At 35.8% G+C, this 20,942-nt stretch overlaps 1 protein-coding gene across 1 annotated transcript in view; it reads left to right on the forward strand.

The window, feature by feature from the left end:
* Nhe1 (Na[+]/H[+] hydrogen exchanger 1) overlaps window positions 1-20,942 on the forward strand; it is a 262,652-nt gene that overhangs the window by 136,852 nt on the left and 104,858 nt on the right. The window contains exons 9-10 of the mRNA XM_090408190.1: window positions 495-600; window positions 6,586-6,702. Coding sequence (XP_090264316.1) covers window positions 495-600; window positions 6,586-6,702 — 223 coding nt within the window. The remainder of the gene's footprint in view (window positions 1-494; window positions 601-6,585; window positions 6,703-20,942) is intronic.

A 20,942-nucleotide genomic window follows, 5' to 3' on the forward strand; every position in this document is an offset into this window, starting at 1 on the left:
TGTCTTTAGCAAAATGTGGGCTCATTATAGCAAACACCACTGTAATAAACATTATAAATATAAGTGCATCAGAACCAACCATCGCTATCATCAGTGTTCTGATCTTTTTTCATTGTCATAGGTATGTTCTCTATTATAAACTTAATAATAAACTTTATTATATTTCTGCAGGACTAAGAATTAAGATACATATAGTAAGCCATTAATTAGGAGCAGTTTTTAATTAAACTGTTGCTCTGTTATTCCCTCCCCCTTATATGATAAAGCATAAGGTCATAAATAGGGATCTGAAACTGGGCTGAATTTTCTTGGTTGATATAGTAATGGTTACCAACAAAGTGCAGCCTGCTTTGAAATTCTTTATAATTTTGTAAGTATAAAATATCATTTGTTGAATAGTATTTTTTTGAAATATTTTATGCTTTTGAAATTCTAACTCCTGAATGCAACTGATTGATTTCCTGAAATGAATATAATATTCCTTAATGTTAAACTTGCTTAAGTATGTTGATTTAAGGAAGAATCCATCTTTGGAATTTGGTATCATGCTCGTATTTTCATATGCACCTTATGGATTAGCAGAAGGACTTCATCTTTCAGGTATAAAATGTTTTTGTTATTCTCGTGAATAGAAGTTATAATATAATATATGAAGATAACTTTTATTTAACAACATGAGAATTGTTAATAATGGGTCAGAAATTTGAAACTTCTAACATCTGTATGTTAGATCATATATTGCCTAATAAAATATCCTCCATAGATCACTGTAACAACAATACCCTTTGGTGGGAAGACCCAAATTCAAATCTTTCTTAGGACATAAAGAACCTTTATAAGGATTTTTCAACTGAAAGTGAGTTAGCCAGTCTTATATGGAAGTGATAAGATTTTTCTTCAGTAACTTGGAATTCATTCTACATGCAGCAAACCCTTATGAATTGCACTTATCTACAAGCCTAATGCATCCACAGTTAAGGGATGATGCAGAGAGACGGTAAGCTGACTGACATAAAACTGCATATATACCTCTAACCAGGAGAATCCAAGAGCTTGAATGATCTAAGATGTTGGATTTCCTTTGTCACTTAATACAGAGTGTAGCGATCAATGTTCTAATTTTTTTCAATCCAAGCATGTGTAAAAAACATTTTGTGTGTAAGTTTCCATTCTCAATCTCTCTAGCTATAACCTATAAAACAGTGATCACTAAATTAATTTGCTTAAATCTGCATAGCTACAAAAAAACCTATCCGTTTGCCCAGGTTCAGATGACTGTCTACACAGTAGACACTCTAAACAAATATATGGGCTTCTGAAACTTATTGACGTTAGCATCAGTTTGTCCACAATTCACACAGCTAAAAGTAACTAATTAGAGTGTATTAAGTTGGAATGAGTTAGTTAGCATAGTATTGGAATGGAGACATTGGAGAAAGTGCTAAATAAAATAAGTGACAAGTATGATTTATCATGTAATTCATTTTTATGGTATGTTCAAAAATTATTGACTGTAAATTAGAAATTCTGAAAGGGAAAATTTTGTGTGCATAGTTACTATGCATGTGCATCCCATTTTTGAACGGTATGCATGAGTACATGTGCACAGCTTAGAATTAACATTGGTAGAGATGTTGTTTCTTTATTGAGTGATGTCATGTTAAACCTAAGTATCTTCCTGATTTTTTCCCCCTTTCCATATACTGCATTTATTGTTGTTTAAGATGGAGCATAAAATATGACAAGAAATGTTTTCTATCTATTACATTTTTTTTTCCTTTCTGATTACAGTACCAAATTTATCTGTAATTAATTGACTAAAGACTTAAACTTGTAGCAGAGTTATTTATGAGAGATGATGTTCTCATAAATAACTCTGCTACAGTGAAGAACCAGATGTAATGTTTTCTATGTTGGCATCAGGTTTAGTATCACTTCATATTTTATTTGATGAAGAAATTATATTCTTCTTTTCATAATTATTTTATCCACAAATAAGCAACCAAAAGGTTGCTTGTGAGATATCTTTCTGGCTGAACTACTTGTATAGAGAGCAGTTGACTTCAGATCAAGTTGCTCTTTTCATCCCATAAATTCATAATCTGCTCTCTTTACGTGTGTGTGTGTGTGTGTGTGTGTGTGTGTGTGTGTGTGTGTGTGTGTGTGATGCTATGCATTAAGGGAAGAGGCACTGCTGAAACTGGACTTGACCTTCATTGAGGTCTCATCGATGTTAGCTACACTGTCTGATTAAAAATATCCAAATGCTGCTCATCCCATCTCACTCTGACATGAAAGGCATTAACATGAATTTGATTCACCCTTTGCTGTGGTAATTCCCTTCCATTCTTTCAGAAAAACATTAATGAGGTTAATCACTGACGTTGGCAATTTGGCCTGGCTCTCAATCATCATTTTAATTCATCCCATAATATTCAGTGGGGTTGAGATCAGAGCTCTGTGTAAGCCAGTTAAGTTTAACATCTATCTCATCAAACCATTCATGCACCTCGCTTTGTGGATGGCACATTGGGCATTTTCATGTTAATATAGGAAAATGTCTTCACTGAACTGTTGCGATAAAGTTGGAAGCACAAAATTGTCCAGAATGTCATTATAGACTGCAGTGTTAAGATTCCCTGAGACCCTGCTTAAGCTAAGGAAAACAGCCCCACCCCATGATGCCTTCTCCAACAAACTTCACATTTGACACAATGCATTCAGGCAGGGAGCATTCTCCTGGCATCCGCTAAACCCACTCATCCACTGGTTTACCAGATGATGAAGTATGATTCATCACTCCAGAGAGAGCGTTTCCACTGCTCCAGGGTCCAGATTCTTCAACTCCCGATGAACAGTTGTGGTGCTAGCATTGGTTTTAGAGGCATTTCAGAACTAAGTAGTGAGTGTTTCAACTGAGGATTAGGTGATTTTTTTTTCATACCATGCCCTTCAGCACTCAGTGGTCTCATTCTGTGATTATATGTGACCTACTAGGTCATGATTGTGCTGTTGTTACTCCCAGGTGCTTTCACTTCACAGTAATGTCACTTACTATTGATTTGGGTAGCCACAGTAGGGCAGAAATGTCTTGAACTGAGTTAAAGTATCCATGTTTAAGGCCTTGTGTAGTGCCACCCAATGATCTGATTCATGCAAAAGTGATTGAGGGGAAAAAAAGTAGTTCCGAAGTTCACCATCAGGGGGAGCTGTATGTACAGAATGTAGATGTAGTAATTTTTCTGTGTGTGTGTGTGTGTGTGTGTGTGTGTAAGAAGTAGAAAAGCATCTTAAAAAAACAAACATAAATAATACATCTTTATTCACTTCAATTCATATTCACTGTGTTGCCCTTCCTAGTATGTTACAAACTGTATCCTTTGCACAGTGTGTTCGTTGGTAGAATGCAGCTGGTTGGAACTGATACTACAGTATCAGCGCTGCCACATTATCAGGATGATCCTGATAAATCTTGTCTTTGGCAAAAACCCAGAACCAGAAGTCAGGGAGTTAGATCAGGTGAACAAAGTGGCCATGCAGTAAGAAATGCTTAGCTAATCACTCTGGGTTTGAAATGTTCTCGAAGAACCTCCTGTATGGGTTGATCGATGTGTGTGAATGAATGTGTGTGACTGAATCCATGCACAGGTGTTGCTGCTGTAGTTGTGGCACAACAAAATTCTTTATCATATCATGATACCTCTTGGCAGTGACTGAGTAGATCACAGGACCTGATTCACAGAGTGCAGCAGCAGCATTGCAGTTGTTTAGGTAGTATAGTTTCACGAGCATAGCATGTTTGGGAGAGGTTAGCACCATCACTGTGGACAGTATTAACAGCCAGAATGTCCATCTTTTTAAACCCTTCTGGCACCTGCTGAGATATGCAAATTTCATGCATTTGTTGTTCACAGTGCACCTGGTGATGAATTTTGGAACTGCTTTTTTTTTCATAGTAGATAAACAAGGGAATAAAATCACCAAAACAAAATCATGTTAGCTCATATGCAATTTTTCACGTGGTGACTATGCTTTGCCCTGCTGACTAACACCAGGTGAATGTGAAAATAAGGTCTAAACAAAACCAACGTTATACAGATCAACACGTATGTGCAATCTTCACCCTCTTGCACATCTTGGAGTGTATAAAGTTCCTTGTGCCTTCAGCCTACTTTGGACAGACTGGTAGATAAGTTAGCATCATCCTTAAAGAACACAAAAATTGCATTCACAAGCCTCTGTATGGCAAGTCGGGATTGGTTCACTATCTATGGATACTCCTTCATATGGGATTAGATGGAGGAAAACATCAGTACTATATAGAAATTGTTGTAACTCTGAGAGAGACTATTTTTAGAGACAGCGTTAGCTACGAAGCACTCCCCCCCCCCAACCTCAACACGTATGGCTAAATTAATTTTCCTAAGATCTGGGAAGCATAATTTTGAGACCTGATATTCTGACTTCTCCAATTTAACTTATGGTTATCTGGTCCATAGAGGGTGCTTCATAAGGACACAAATTCAGTTTCAGTTATAATTTGAATTGCTTCCCATATTTATTTAGTTTAGCGCTTATCGGTTATAATTGTACTGTGAAGATGCTGGGTAGAAAACCAGTAACTACATTTAATAAGTAAGTCTAGTAAGTTTAATAAATGCATTTTTAAACTAAACATATTTGGTCCTTTATATAATTCAAATACAAACTTATTTATTAATTACTGACCATTTACGAAAAACAAAACTACATTAGAGCCTACCAGTTTCTCCAGCATACTGTCTGGCTTTTTCAAGGTGTTTGTGGAGACATAAAAACTAGTAAATGCAAATTGAAAGGAACATAAAAAACGTAAATCGACTAGTAGCTAAGGTTACACATTCGCATGACAGAGAGGACTTATTGTTCTTATTCATTATCACGCATGCGTGTTTGTTGTAAACGTGTAATGTGATTACTGGCTAGCTGTAGTTCAGATTGATTTAGAGAGAGGATCAGGTTTTTCCACGAACTGTTTAGGATTGCACCCTGATTTCTGTTGAGGTTTCCACCTGTTATTAACACTAATGTGGCTTCCTTGAATAAACGATGTCTGTAGTCGTCATCCAGATATGGCATGGAGCTGTTTTGCCACTCTAAAATCGTTTGTGGATAAAATCAACTCAATACATAACAAGATAAAATTCACTCTGGAAGTGGAAAACAACCAACTGCATTTTTTAGACATCTTGATAAAGAAAAAATCAAATAGTGTCAAATTATCTATTTACAGAAAGCCCACAAATACTGGAAGATATCTTCATTATACTTCAAACCATCACAAGACACACAAACTGAGCATTATCCACATGTTGAAATATAGGGCCAGAAAGTTTATATCAGAAGAGGAGGATACACAGACTGAACTCTCACTAATAGCCAACACATTATCACAAAATGGATATCCTCAAAACATCATCATCAAATATCTATACAGTGACAACCCCAGACAAGAAGAATCACGCTCCCAGCACATTTCTACTGTAGTGATCCCTTTCATCAAGTCAGTTTCTTATCAAATAGCCAGAATACTAAGAGCCTACAACATCAGAGTGGTCTTCAAACCAACTACCAGCATCAGACAAGTTTTAGGATCCCCAAAAGATAAGGTGCCTCTCTACAAATATCCAGGAGTATATTACATCCCTTGCTCCTGTGGTCTTGCCTACATTGGACAAACTTCATGAAGTTTAGAAATCAGACAAAAAGAACATGTTGGTGATGTAAACCACAACAGAATTATCTCTTCCGGCTTAGCACATCATTTCTGTACATCTAACCACATGATAGAGTGGCAAAACAGCTTCATGCCATATCTGGATGACGACTACAGACATCGTTTATTCAAGGAAGCCACAGTAGTGTTAATAACCGGTGGAAACCTCAACAGAAATCAGGGTGCAATCCTAAACAGTTAGTGGAAAAACCTGATCCTCTCTCTAAATCAATCTGAACTACAGCTAGCCAGTAATCACATTACACGTTTACAACAAACACGCATGCGTGATAATGAATCAGAACAATAAGTCCTCTCTGTCACGCGAACATGTAACCTTAGCTACTAGTTGGTTTACAACGTTTTTTATGTTCCTTTCAATTTGCATTTACTAGTTTTAATGTCTCCGTAAACACCTTGAAAAAGCCAGACAGTTTGCTGGCGAAACTGGTAGGCTCTAATGTAGTTTTGTTTTTCGTAAATGGTCAGTAATTAATAAATAAGTTTGTATTTGAAATGCATTTTTACTATTTTGGTGTTGTTTATACCGTGAAGTTCTGTTTTATATATATGTGTGTGTGTGTGTGTGTGTGTGTGTGTGCATCTTCATAAGTCCTATCCTTCCCTAACTGTTGATGATGATCTCTGATGCCCTGTTTCATATATTCAGACATTAAGCCAAGTGATATTTTTATATTATTTGGAAATGCTTTGATATAATGAATGAGAAGATATTTGCTTTTCATGCTGTTGGATAATAAAAATTTATATTTTTTATTTGATCTATTCTCTGTTTTACTATTGAATTTATTTATTAAACTTTTCCTTAGGTATAATGGCTATTCTGTTTAATGGGGTAGTAATGTCTCACTACACTCATTTTAACCTTTCTCCTATTACTCGCTTTACTATGCAGCAGACACTCCGTACCCTTTCATTTATTGCTGGTGAGTATATTTATATATGAAACCATTAAAGGAAAAGCATGATGTTAAGAAGAATTTTATATAATTTATCATATACTCATAATAGTATAATAATTATACTTGTATAATATCATATATCAGAATTAATATTAACATAACATCATATTGACATATAATAAAGGTTAGAGAAAACTGTTTTTGAGCAACCTAAAAGCAATACGTAAGATGGTGCATATAATTTTTTATTTTTATTTTTTATTTTCTCAGTTGATATCATTTTTTTAAAAAATTCATATGATTTTGATGCAGTCCTGTTACACGTATGATAATTCCGTTATCACTTGTTCTGTTCAACCATATTCCCATCTGTTTGTCTTTGCATCTTTTTAAATATCAGCCAGGGTTTTGTATTATATGGTGTAAACTTTTCTTTCTCTAATTGTGTGATCAGTTATTTTCATTATGTTGATGATATATTCAGCTTCAGAAATGGATATGAATCTGTATTCATTTGGATTAAAGTGTGGCTGATGGATAGATATCAAAGAATAGTTTAGTTTAGTTTATGGGGGAGTTAAATCCAGGAGAAGATATAAATTATATATTTAGTTTAATCCTTTATCCAAGTGTAAGCAAAAGTTTGCACCTGAAGAATCTTCAGGTGCAAAAAGTGATGAGAACTCAGTTCACCTTTGCCATGAGTTTCCTTAGCCCTGAAGATACTTCAGACGTAAACTTTGTTTGCTTACACTTGGATAAAGGATTAAACCAAATATATAATTTATAGTCTAACCAAGTAAAAAAAACTTTCAACACCAGGAGAAGATAGGTGATTAGTGGTGTACAACAGGACTCAGTACTAGGTCATCAGTTGTTTGATCATGCAATACTGGGAAGAGCGATAGGAAATGAAGGTGAGGTAGAGATCTTGCAGTGACCATACTTTTCCCATACTGCTAGTCTATTTAAGACACTAGCAGTATGAGCAAAGATAAATCATTGCCGGTTTAATATGACCAGGTGTAAGGTGATGTTGGAAGTTTTTCCACTTAGTTATGCTATAAATTAAAGATACCAAGAAATTATATACAGGTAATCCTTGCTTTACGCGTTTTTGCTTAATGCGGGATTTGATTAATGTGACGAAATTAATTGCGACAGTCCCTTGATATATGTGGCAAGAGTTTTGATTAACGCGCCTTTAACCTTGCGGAGCTTGCGACTGATCTGACAGATACATGCAAAATGTATAATATAAATATTCTTACACAATTCAGTGTATATATAGCTTGGAGGTCATGAATAGCTGTGCATTCATGTTACGAGTAATATTCCGCACTGTTTTTTGCTGTCAGTTTGGTTTAACACATGTTATGTAAAGATTTGTGATATTTGACAGTAAATTGTATCTGAGAGATACCGCGACCTCCGATGTCAGTAGAGTATGGTTTATTTATTTTTTTTTATTCTTTGTTCAATAATTTCTAGATTGTAACTGAAAATAAATAAACAATCATGTATTACTGAAATAGAGAGCCAAAGAGTTATTTATCATACCTGTCCTCTAGGACAGTGCTTCCCAAACTTCTGGATGTCAAGGCCCCCTTTGCAAAAATTAAAATATTTCATGGCCCCCCTTGGAAAAAAAATCACAATAGAGAGATATATTATAATAATATTTATTGTATTTATATTCAATACAAAACATACACAGCGAATATTGCAAAAATCAAATGCATATATTATTTTTTGCCTCTTACCGTTTGGTTCTGAAGACGATGCGGGCTGTTCTGGTAAAATATGAAATATTGTCCTTTTTTTGAGTCTGTTTCTGCTTCTTCTGATTGTTCGTGGGGATTTTTTTTATATTTTTTATCAGCCACTTATTCATCTCAGGATTAATTTTTTTTAACGTAGAATAGATCAAATAATATCACCACTTACCAATACTGGCACACCACAGACTGATAACATGAAATTAGTTAATATTACCTGAATAAGGGATCCCCGGACCAGGAACATTTTTCTCTTTTGTGACTTTTCTCCCTTTACGGTAATTAAACCTAACGCGAAACAGACAGCAAAGGCAGGTTATTAAAACGTGCATATGATTGGTGCGGTATTAACAAAAGATCGTGCAGCCGAAAGATAAAAGCATAGCTGACAATTGAGTTGAAATGCTAACTCTCTTCAACCGAATTCCAAATGTGAAACTGCCATAACATTCGTTATATATATATATATATATATATTACTTAGTTTTAACACTCACGAATTTTAACACGTTCGGTTGAATTTTATTGCTGCCTTGGGAAATCGAACTCGCATACATCTAATTAATAATAGTTTTTAGTTAGATACTGTGTTTGCCCATGCAACATATGGTTTTGTTTCAGTCTATACAACATAGTTTCTGTATGAGGGGACATGTGATTCATTAATTAGTGTGTTTTTATCCCAGTTGTCTCTAATTGCACTATTTGTTGAGAAATATATTACACAGACTCCTCATACCTTATTCACTGGCATAATAAAAGTACTTGTTTTTATTGCCTCTGCAGGCTGTTAGGGAGGGTGTTGTTTACCGCTGCAAGCAAGCTACTATCTCCCCACATGAACTTGTTTAAGCTTTTTTTTCATGTGTGAAGTATATGCGAAACTTTTATAGTGATAATATAAAACGAGTTTTGATATGTATATAAAGTCAATATCAACAGTCCCTGATTACGAACGCGTGATGAAAGGGACAGGAAGATTTGGAGCTTCCCTGGAGAGCATTCGAAGTAAATACAATTAACCACTGCTTTGAAATGAAACATACAAATAAGCAATATTTACTAATATTCATTAAGAGCCGAAATATGCAGGAAGCAAAGTTTGTGAACCAACACCAATGTGTGAATTTTTCCATTAAAATATAAAAAAAATAACAAAAAAGAAATAATAAATAATAAAAGTTAAATACGTTTCTTTTAAAATAAAAAAAAATCTACTTAGTCTTAAAACATTTTAAATTTCTTTTCATTATTTCATGGCCCCCTCAACAAAACCTACGGCCCCCCAAGGGGGCCGCGGCCCACAGTTTGGGAAGCGCTGCTCTAGGAGATGTGCTTTACATTATGGAAAATACAGTACTAAGGAAAGTGATCTGGAGCTTACTCCACCTTTACTACAAGTTGCCCATAAGGTTGCTTATGCTTGCATCTGACGAAACTTTATAGTTCTGTATATTCGGCACGAAACTCTTGTAGTTCCTATATTCAGCTATGAAATAATGTTGGATTCAATATCCACTTAATTTGTACCATCATGTATTATATTTGTATTGTTTTTTTCTTTGTTTTATTGCTTGTTTGCCGAGGTCTGGAGAGTCATTTTGCTTGTTATTGTAGAATTTATGCCGATAAGAAAAAAACTAAAACTGTTTAAACGACTCTTGATAACTTCTTTTGATAAAAAAATAGCAGTAAATAATGTAGGTACAAGTATTTATTACACATTTACTTTACATTCATTTTTTATCTTTCCTAAAAGAGTATCATATAAAACGAATTATTAATACAGTAATCGATCATGGATGAATTGTAATTTTTATCATTGATTATTAGATTTGATTAACACGATTTTGATATACGCGGTAACATCAAGGGATTAATTAACTGCTTTAATCGAGGGATACCTGTACTTTGTTTAATCCTTTATAGAAGTGTAAGCAAACAAAGTTTGCACCTGAAGTATTTTCAGGACTGGGACAACTTGTATATAGAAGCTAATGACTTCACATCACTTGACTTGTTAAGTGATGTGATTTAAAGTTTGCACCAAGTGTAAGCAAACAAAGTTTGCACCTGAAAATACTTCAGGTGCAAACTTTGTTTGCTTACACTTGGATAAAGGATTAAACCAAGTATGTAATTTCTTGGTATCTTTAATTTATGTAAGGTGACTTTGTGAAGAAGAGGTCACAAGCTGTATACTATATTGATTGAACTGAACTACTAATGAGACCAGGGTCTAGGTGATGATTGTGGACAGGGAGTCAAAGTTTAGAGAACATATTGCAAAGATAGCCCTCACAGCACATCAGATTACATGGTAGTTAAAGAACACCCTGACAAGCAGGGACAGAGAAGTTATTGCTCCCCTTTATAAGGCTTCAATAAGGCCACATCTGGACTAATACATGCAGATCTGGTCACCCAGATTCTGTGAGGATGAAGAAGTGATGCAGATAATTAAGAGGTAAATGACATTGATTATGTCAGGTGTTGTGGGCTTCAAAAACTGACAGAAAAGAGCAGGCATGTTAGAAGCATGTAAGTTATGAAAGGAATTTTATTGGATTTACACTTGTTTTTTTTTTTTTTTTCAGTACATAGCAGGTACTGCTCTGAAAGGGCAGATAATCCTTATCTGTATAGTGTATTATGCCATTCAGTTGCATATGTTCTTCTGGCCACTTTGCATGTTGCCTGATGGGATGAAACTCAGCCACCTTCATATGAGGTTGGCCAACTCCCCTTCAACTGAAAAGCTGTTCATATTGTACATCAACCTATACTGTTTGATGTACAAGCTGGGGAGGATATCCTCCCTTGCCTAGAGTTATATTCCTCATGCAACTACTCTCTACCTCTCTCTTATTTTTTTTTTTTCTCTTTTTCATCTGTAGTTTGTTGGATTTCATTAGTCATCCACTTTACACCAAATCATGTTACCTTTTTTCACTTGAGGTATGTAATTTGCCATTGTTGCTTATTAATAGTTTTTGGTTAGCTACCATGTACTGCAGATATCTCTCATTTCGAATTTTTTCGTCTATGGAACTGTCCCAAGTTGATTTCTAAGACTGCTATAATCACCTGCTCTATAATTCCACATAAATTCTTTTCTCCTTGTTATTTCTGCATGTGTATTTCATTCTCCAAGCCTATATGGTCACTCCATCTTGAGGACAAGGATGACATCTCAGTTATTCAGATCTGATTTCAGGACTGACTTAGGACCAAATCCCAAACTCTTTATCCCAGTGTTCCCTCTACCACATGTGTTGTCTAAGACATCTGTCCCTCATGAATTTCAGAAATTCATTTAGCATTTTCTCTGCCCACATTATATTGTTATAGTTAAAATCTCCCATAATGATCATTTACTCTGCAGTTGCCATATTAATCTTCTTAAGCATTTCTTACTAATCATCCTCTATGTTCTCTAGTAAGCAACATCCCACTGTATAGCAACATTCCACTAAATATCCTGTTCTGCTCACTTGCACCTCACTCCATACATTCACAAAAACCATCAGTGATCTCCTTCCAAATTCTCTACACTTTGAGAGGACACAGCTCATCACTTATAATAACATTCCACCATTGTGTTTACCCTTCTTGTTCCACCAGAATATGCTATATCCCCTTTTATTTCTTTTTCTGTCAGGACATCATCTTTTGTCAACCACATTTCATTGATTGCAGTAATCTTTGGACAGGCTAGGGCTATCAATGCCATCAGTTCATTTCCTTGCATTTATTTAGTATCAGATTATCTTTTTTAAATTTTTAGTGATAGCTGATTTTCAATAAATAAATAAAAAGGAAAGGATAAGTTTTCATTTTGTTACATATTTAAACATTTCTCTAAATGTAAAATGCATTACTTCTCGTAATTAGAAATTTCTTTAGTAATGTTTTGTATAAAAAAATCTTTGTAGGGTTATGACCTATTTCAAATTACTCATATGATTTGCAACAGGCTGTTTTATTATCATTATTATTTTATGGCATCTCCATGGAGTCCAGAGTCTCATCGTGGGAGACCCAAATCAACCTTCATACCCACAAATCCTATCATACCTCCCCTTAAATCCATTTACCACCAGTGAACTCGCAACCAATTCTGGCAATTCATTCCATTCACTTACCACTCTCCATACAAAAAATGTGGTCCGCACCCCTACTAACCACACTCTTACACACCTTCCACTGATGGCTAATAGTTCTCTATTTGTCATATATTGAAAAATTTCTCTTACATCAATTTTATAAAACCCCTTTAACTTAAAAGTTTCTATCATGTTCCCCCTTTTCCATCTATCAACTAAACTTTGTAAATCACAAACCTTCAACCTATCCTCATAGAGAGAGTATGCCACAGACCTTTCACCATTTTGGTCACTCATCTCTAAATCTTTTCGACCACCTCTGATCCCCAAGAAACCCAGATGACCAAATCTGTGTGCAGTAGTCAAGATATGGCCAAATCATAGCCTTATAAAGAGGGATAATAACTTCCTTATCTTTACTTGTTAGTGTTTTTAAACATTAAAGTAATTTGTTAAGCTATTTTACCAACTTTTACAATATGCCCTCTGAACTTTAACTCTTTGTCCACCATTATCCCCAAGTCCCTAGCCTCATCAATTTCCTGCAAACCAATACCATCAATATGATACATTATATGCAACCTTTTCAACTCGAAGTGCATAAACTTACATTTGGCAACAGTAAATTGATAATCATAATCCTTTGCCCACAATGCCAGTTTATTTAAATCATCCTGCAGGATATCTACATCACCTTTATCAACTATCGCTCTCCTCAGCTTTGCATCATCAACAAACAACTGAATGTCCCCTTTTAAATCTTTCCCTATGTCACTGATATACAAATTAAAGAGTAGTAGCCCTAGTACCAAACCCTGAGGTACTAGTCACCATCATTCTCCTAGACTATACCCCACCATATACTACTCCCTGATGTCTATCCATTAGCCATTCCCCTATCCATGCTACTAGCCTCATATCCATTCCCATCCCCTCCAGATTTTGTAATAGTTTTCCATGTGGTATTCTGTCCACTGCCTTGGCAAAGTAGAGCAGTATCATGGTGTAGCCATTACATTTATCCAATTCTGCTGTCACTTTGTTATAAAATGTGAATAAGTTACTAAGACAGGACCTATCCTTTACAAAGCTGTGCTGCCCACTATAGAGTATCGCATTCCTATCCACCCATTGTTGTAGTTTACCTTTCCCCAATTTTCCAATACTTTAAAAACCACTCCCAATATATTAATTGGTCTGTCATTTGCTACCTCTGTCTTGGAGCCACCTTAATGCAATGCATTATCTTACCCTCTTTCCACATCCTTGAAACCCTGCCAGAGATGAGACTTAGATTGAACAACTTTGTCAGAGGAAATGACAATTCTCTTGCATATTCACCATAGTATATGGGCTGATATGCCATCCAATTGCATTGCTGCATTCATATTTTTTAATATGCTGAATACCTCCTGGAGGTATTCAGTTTTTTATACCTCCAGGTATAAAAAAACTGAATACATATCAAAGGTATGTATACACATACCTTTGATATGTGTAACATCGGCAATTGTAAAATCTCCACCTGGATGTTACTCCTTTTCACTTTCACTTTTTTTTTGTTATCACTTTCCCTGTTACTTGCTACATAACAAAAAAAACTCTTCTGGGCTTACTTTGGCCTGTTTAGTTAATTTCCTCTCATAGTCTGAATTGGCTTTCCTGACCATACTAGTTGCCCTTCTTGCTTGTACTTTGTACTGCTCATGAGAATGCTGATCACTATATTCTTTATATTTTCTCCACAATGTTTTCTTTTTTTTTTGTAGCTCTTGCTTTATATCCCTACTCATCCATTTAATGTCAACTTGGTTTATTCTTCTGACCTTTGGTATGTAGTAGTCTGCTACTCTCAAGCAATCTCTGACCACTTGCCATGTGCTACTTACATTCTTTTCTTGTAGCTTCTCAAGCCATGGCACTGTTCCAAGATGACTCCTGAGTCTCTCATAATCACCAGCCTTATAATTGAACATAAACCCATTCTTCACAGAGAATTCAACTTATTGGCAACTTTCCAGACAAGACAGCTTGGTTGCTCTCCCCAATTTGAGGCAGTTTGGTTATGGATACATGTTGAAAGTTTATTTTTCACTTGGTTAGACTATAATAAATTTAGTTTAATCCTTTATCCAAGTGTGAGCAAACAAAGTTTGCACCTGAAAGTATCTTCAGAACTGGGGTAAGGTAGTACAACACTGGGCAACTCGTTGCAAAGGTGGAGCAAGCTCATCACTCTTATCTCAGTATCTCCCATAATGCAAAACACATCTCCTTGTGGATATGTATAATGTTATGCATTAAGGGGAGGGCCACTAAATACCCAGACTAGTTTCGACCTTTATTGAGGTTTCTTCAGTGGGAGCCAGACCCAGACGTGGATATAACCAGGCAGAAGCAATAGCAAGGTCATCTCTACCTATAGGAGTTGCAAAAAGGTGTGCAACCTTTTTATTAAATTACTCTGGATTTAGAGAAAGATGTTGAAAGTTTATTTTTCACTTGGTTAGACTATAATAAATTTAGTTTAATCCTTTATCCAAGTGTGAGCAAACAAAGTTTGCACCTGAAAGTATCTTTAGGACTGGGGTAAGGTAGTACAACACTGGGTAACTCTTTGCAAAGGTGGAGCAAGCTCACATCACTCCTATCTCAGTATCTCCCATATTGCAAAACACATCTCCTTGCGGATATAATGTTATGCCAAAAGGTGGCACACCTTTTGGCAACTCCTATAAGTAGAGATGACCTTGCTATTGCTTCTGCCTGGTATCTCCACATCTGGGCCTGGCTCCCACTGAAGAGACCTCAATAAAGGTCGAAACTAATCTGGGTACGTAGTGGCCCTCCCCTTAATGCATAACATTATACATATCCGCAAGGACATGTGTTTTGCATTATGGGAGATACTGAGATTGGAGTGATGTGAGCTTGCTCCACCTTTGCAGCGAGTTGCCTGGTGTTGTACTACTGTTATAACGTCCTTCCTAACTGACTGTTCCATTTTTGTTGGTTTGTTAATCTTATCTTTACCTCTTTAAATTCCGTTTTTATTCATTAGTTGTTGATTGATGCTCATCTGAATATAAAGAAATTTATATTATACTGCGCCACCCTATATTCAGAATAGTCTAAATAATATAGAGGAATCAATCATCAACTATACTTATATTATCACTTTATCTCCAGGCAGAGATTATTAATAGCATTTAAGGCTTCTGCAAAGGTCCGATTAATTTTATGAGAGGTGCAATGAAAGAAAATCAGGCAAATACCAAGTTTAACTCAACAAAAGAAAACATTTAATGTGGAATAGTACAACATATACATTCAAGTATAACTATCTGCAAAAGGTTATCAAATTGAACAATTACAAAAATTCATATTCAGATATTAGTAACTTCTTATTTAGGTTTGAGGATTATGGTTAATGTTGACACTTCTTAATTCTTAAAGCATCAGTACTTCTTTCAAATAGTTCTCTCTACCCAATTAGATGAATTAAATCATAAATATATTAGCTCAGTTTAAAGTATTTAGAATAATTACAATCTATTAACTATCAAACATTCATTTTTCAGTTCTTTATGCCCAGTCAATCAAGTTGAGAATAGTTCTTAAAAGTTTAACCTTCCAAATGTTACAATAACTAATCTTATGACAGGCTACACTATATTCTTTCTCAGTCAGCTAACACTTAATAGATCAACATAACACTTATTATTTCGAGGGGAAAGTACTTCAGTACATCTAACATCCGACCATTAATTGACATAACATCACAGCTAAGGTCAAAATATATCCGATGGAGTTAACTGTTATTGCTTCACACAGGTTATAGATAGGACAACTCTTACCGGATTACTGCTTCTACACATCGAATTCTAATAGGCACATTTGAAATTCTGGTTGACTTTTACTTTATGCCAACACAATTCAAAGAAATCTTCCACTATAATAACTGAATTATAGACACAGAAATACACAAGTCTTGATGCACTTGGTTTAAGTTATCTACTAATTCCTTATTTTCTTCTATATGTTAACTTCAGTTCTGCACTATTCTTCCACTAACCATTTGGAATTTATCGTAGTATCAGAACTCCCATAGAAGTAATTCAAAATGTCTATTAATTCCTTGTCCTTTCCTATTTGATTTTCGGCATATATTAATTGCCCTTCTGCCACTCACTGTCTATCTCTATGCTGTCTCTAGGGCTTCTCCTTTTTACTTTTGTTTTCCAATCAATTACGTTCTCTTTTTCCCGCCAAAATCCGGTTCTAACTAGTTCAGCTTATATCCTGACTTTTCTCATCATACACAGTAGCTCACGCTCTCCGCACGAGCTAACTAAAAATAAACTTTGTTTTTCTGTTATTAGCCAATCAAATCTCATCAGTAGAATTCCATAAATTACTTTCACTTACAGAAATATCAAATAAAAAAAACATATCACAATTCTTATAAGGTACATTTAAATTTATATGCACACAGTTTCTTACCATAAATTTTACAGAATAAAGTAAATTAAATGAATAATATTTTTATACAGAGTCTTTTTATTACTATTACATATCTTAAGATTATATTATTAAATAATAACAAACAAAACTCAAGGCAATTATATAAATAAAACATCATAAGCAAGAGACTAACAACAAATAATATTTACAAGCCTTGCTTATGACATGGCGGATTATATTAAACATGAATGAAGTATTATAATTTATAAAATACTTTCATTCACAATTTAACACTACCTTACCTCAGTCCTGAAGGTACTTTCAAGCGCAAACTTTGTTTGCTCACACTTGGATAAAGGATTAAACTAAATTTATTATATGTTATGGATACATCTTCTGATGCTATTATCAGATCCAACACCATTTGTCCCATCTATAACACATTGTTTCATGTGATTATCCCTTAGCAAATGTATAAATCCCACTTCCATCTTGCTATGCCTCCTCTCCATCCAGTCGATGACCCATAGTTAGTTTCCCATAATAATTGTTTGGTGTACTCATTGTGCTGATTTACTGATACATGGCATCTACAACTTTCTGTGGACCTCCTAGTCTAGTCTATAGCAGCACCAAACAACACATTTTGTCCTATTTGTCTTTATCCCACACCAGACAGCCTTAAATGAACCATCTCGCACATAACTAATATCCTCTTTAGCTTCTAATTTTGTTTATTGTAATTCTGCAGCTATCATCAGCAATACCCCACCTCCTGTTGTGTTCTTTCTATCCTCCCTGAAAATACAGTACCCTTTACATTCTATTCCTGTAACTATATCATTTTCTTTCAGTGATGGATATAATTTTTGACCAAGTTGAGCTTACCAATGCCAAAAACTCCTCACTCTTATTCACACTACTTCTTGCATCCATGTACGTGCATTTCAACGTTCCTTTGTACCCATAGTTACCTTTATGTGATTTCATTACCAACCCATTTAAATTGGAAACCTGTGAATTTTTGGCATTGCATAATCATTACTGTACCCATGCTGATTTATCTTTGGGATGGCTGCACATATGCTTGATTTCATCCTCCCTAATATCTCAAGTTTCCCATTTGCACTACCACATTCTCACTAAACAACACTTTGTCCAAACATCTAACTCCAAAACCATTCAAATGCAGTCTGTCATGCATATGCAAGTCCTTTCACCCATTAAACTCACTCCGTACATCAGTAAACTGCACACCATTCCTCCTGCACAATCTTCTCATTCACTCATTGACAATCATGTCCCTTCTTCTCAGTTCTATCCTATCATATCAAGGCAGCAGACTCACAATCTTTACTTTCTTACGCTTGATTTTTGCTTCCATTAAAAACTCTTTCATGTCTTTTCTCATTGCATATTTCTCATCTTTCAAATCATTTGTTCCAGCCAATACAATCAACTCGTTCACTCTATTCTTCTGCATGGATATCATGCAGCATACTTAATTACACTTTTTATCATGGAATCCCCATGCAGTACTGTCTATTTTTCCCCAGTTTATCACACCTTTATGCTTTTCCAATTCATTGTTTCTTTCATGCTCCGTCCTTCCATACCACTCTCCAATTGTTTCTCCAGTCGATCAAGCTCACATTTTGCCCTGTGAAGGAGTCCCCATAAGTGTGCAATTTCTTTCTGCACTAGCATCTCCTCATCTACATTATTTTCAGCTTCTTCATTCACACTCTCAGCCATGTTTTGGTCATCACCACCTCATTGCTTCCACTACTGCATTCTGCATGACAACTTAACATTCCTGCTTTATATCCTTATTATCAGTCACTTCATTCTTTCACAGCTCTCATTTCTTATATTCATTTACAAAACATTTACGACAAACATTCTGTCCATTCTCACCCATTTAATTATGATATTCATTAGTATCACGCAAGTAAAAAAGCCTCACCTTAAATTTAGTTTTAATTATGTAACTTAAAAAACTTGTGAATATATTGAACTTTCCAATGAGCTGTTCATGCCAATAAAGAACTGTGGGCTTGTATACACAAGTGATTTTTTTTTTTTTCATTTTGCTGCCATATTATCTGTGTCAGGCAGTAACCACTTGCATTAAGTTATTATTATTTAGGTCTCCATGGAGTCAAAAGACTCATCACAGGAGATCTTTCCTGTGATGAGTTTCCACTCCTTAAACTCATTGACTGTTCTCGCTCTCACCACTCTATCAGGCAATGCATTCCACGGTTCAACCATCCTCCATGCAAAGAAACCACTACTCACCCTCTTGCTCACACAGTTTCCTTTCATGACTTCCACGGATGGCACCTTGTCATCACTCCTTCCTGCTGTTCAACCAAGCAAAAGAACTCCCCAGTGTCAACTCTGTAACCACCTCTCAACAGTTTAAAAGTCTCAATCATATCACCTCTCCTTTTATCCACCAAACTCTGCAGTCCACGTTCTCTCAGCCGATCCTCATAACCAACATTGTACAGTCCTGAAACCATCTTTGTTATCTGCCTTTGTACCCTTATCACGGTTAATTTATCTCCTTCAAATCCTGGGGACCAAATCTGATAACAATAGTCTAAGTGTGGTCTGATCAGGGTCTTATATAATGGAATGATAACTCTTATCTCTGCAGGTCAGCATCCTTCTCATTATTGCAGCTATCCTCTGTGTTACCTTCACCAGCTTTGCAACATGTCCCCTGAATTTCAGGTTTCTATCAATCATCAACCCCAGATGTCTTGTCTTCCCTACTTCCTCCAGTATAGCTCTTCCAATAGAGTATGCAGCGTCCCATCGATGTGTCCCAAACTTCAAGACCTTACATTTTGCTGCATTAAACTGATACCCCCATTCAATTGCCCATCTGTCTAGCTTATTCCAATCCTCCTGCAGGACTACCACATCTGCACTATTACTTATAACTCTTCCCGGCTTCACATCATCTGCAAACAACTGAATATCCCCCTGCAATCCACTGACAATGTCATTGATATAAAGGTTAAACAATATAGGTCCAAGTACTGGTCCCTGTGGGGACCCACTTGTAGCCCTCTGCCTCCTTGAAACTGCCCCACTATACATAACTTTCTGATACCTATTGGGCAGCCAATCCTGAATCCAGTTGACCAACCTGACATTCAAACCCATGCACTGCAACTTAAATAGCAGCTTATCATGTGGAACTCTGTCAAATGCCTTTGCAAATCCAAGAAAATGGCAGTCATCAACTGCTCTTGTCACTTTATTATAAAAGGCAATCGCATTACTAAAACAAGAGTGCATCTTAGCAAATCCATGTTGACTCTCACAGTTAACATTAACCTCATCTGCCCAATGCTGTAAATGATCCCTCACTAATTTCTCCAAGATCTTAACAACTGTTGATGACACATAAACTGGCCTATAATTAGACACTTCTAGTCTGCTACCACCCTTATGCAATGGCACTATCCTACCTTCCTTCCATTCCCTGGGCACCTTTCCGTAGCCAGACTTTCATTGAAAAGCCAGGTCAAAGGAGCTGTCAGTTCTTTAGCATATTCTCTCAAAACTCGTGGTGAAATACCATCCAGTCCCACAGCTTTACTGACATCCAGAGTATTCAGTATTTGAAACATGCTCTCCTCCTGCACTTCTAAACATCAAACCTTCCCTATCCCTCTAGTATTAAAATATACTCCTCCAGGATGAAATACACCAATAAAGTGTTCATTGAACAGTTCCACTATGTCCTCTGCATCCGTCACTCTATTCCCATTTTTATCCCACAATGTCTTTCTTCCACAATCATTTCTCTTACTGGCCTCATAGCTAAAAAATTCCCTAGGATTTTCTTTGGATCTTAGGGCCAATCTCTTCTCATATTCCAGTTTCGCCTTCCTTA

The sequence above is a fragment of the Typopeltis vanoorti genome, chromosome 18 (genome assembly GCF_054136105.1).
Source record: "Typopeltis vanoorti isolate ZY-2024b chromosome 18, IOZ_Tvanoo_1.0, whole genome shotgun sequence".
NCBI lineage: Eukaryota > Metazoa > Arthropoda > Arachnida > Uropygi > Thelyphonidae > Typopeltis > Typopeltis vanoorti.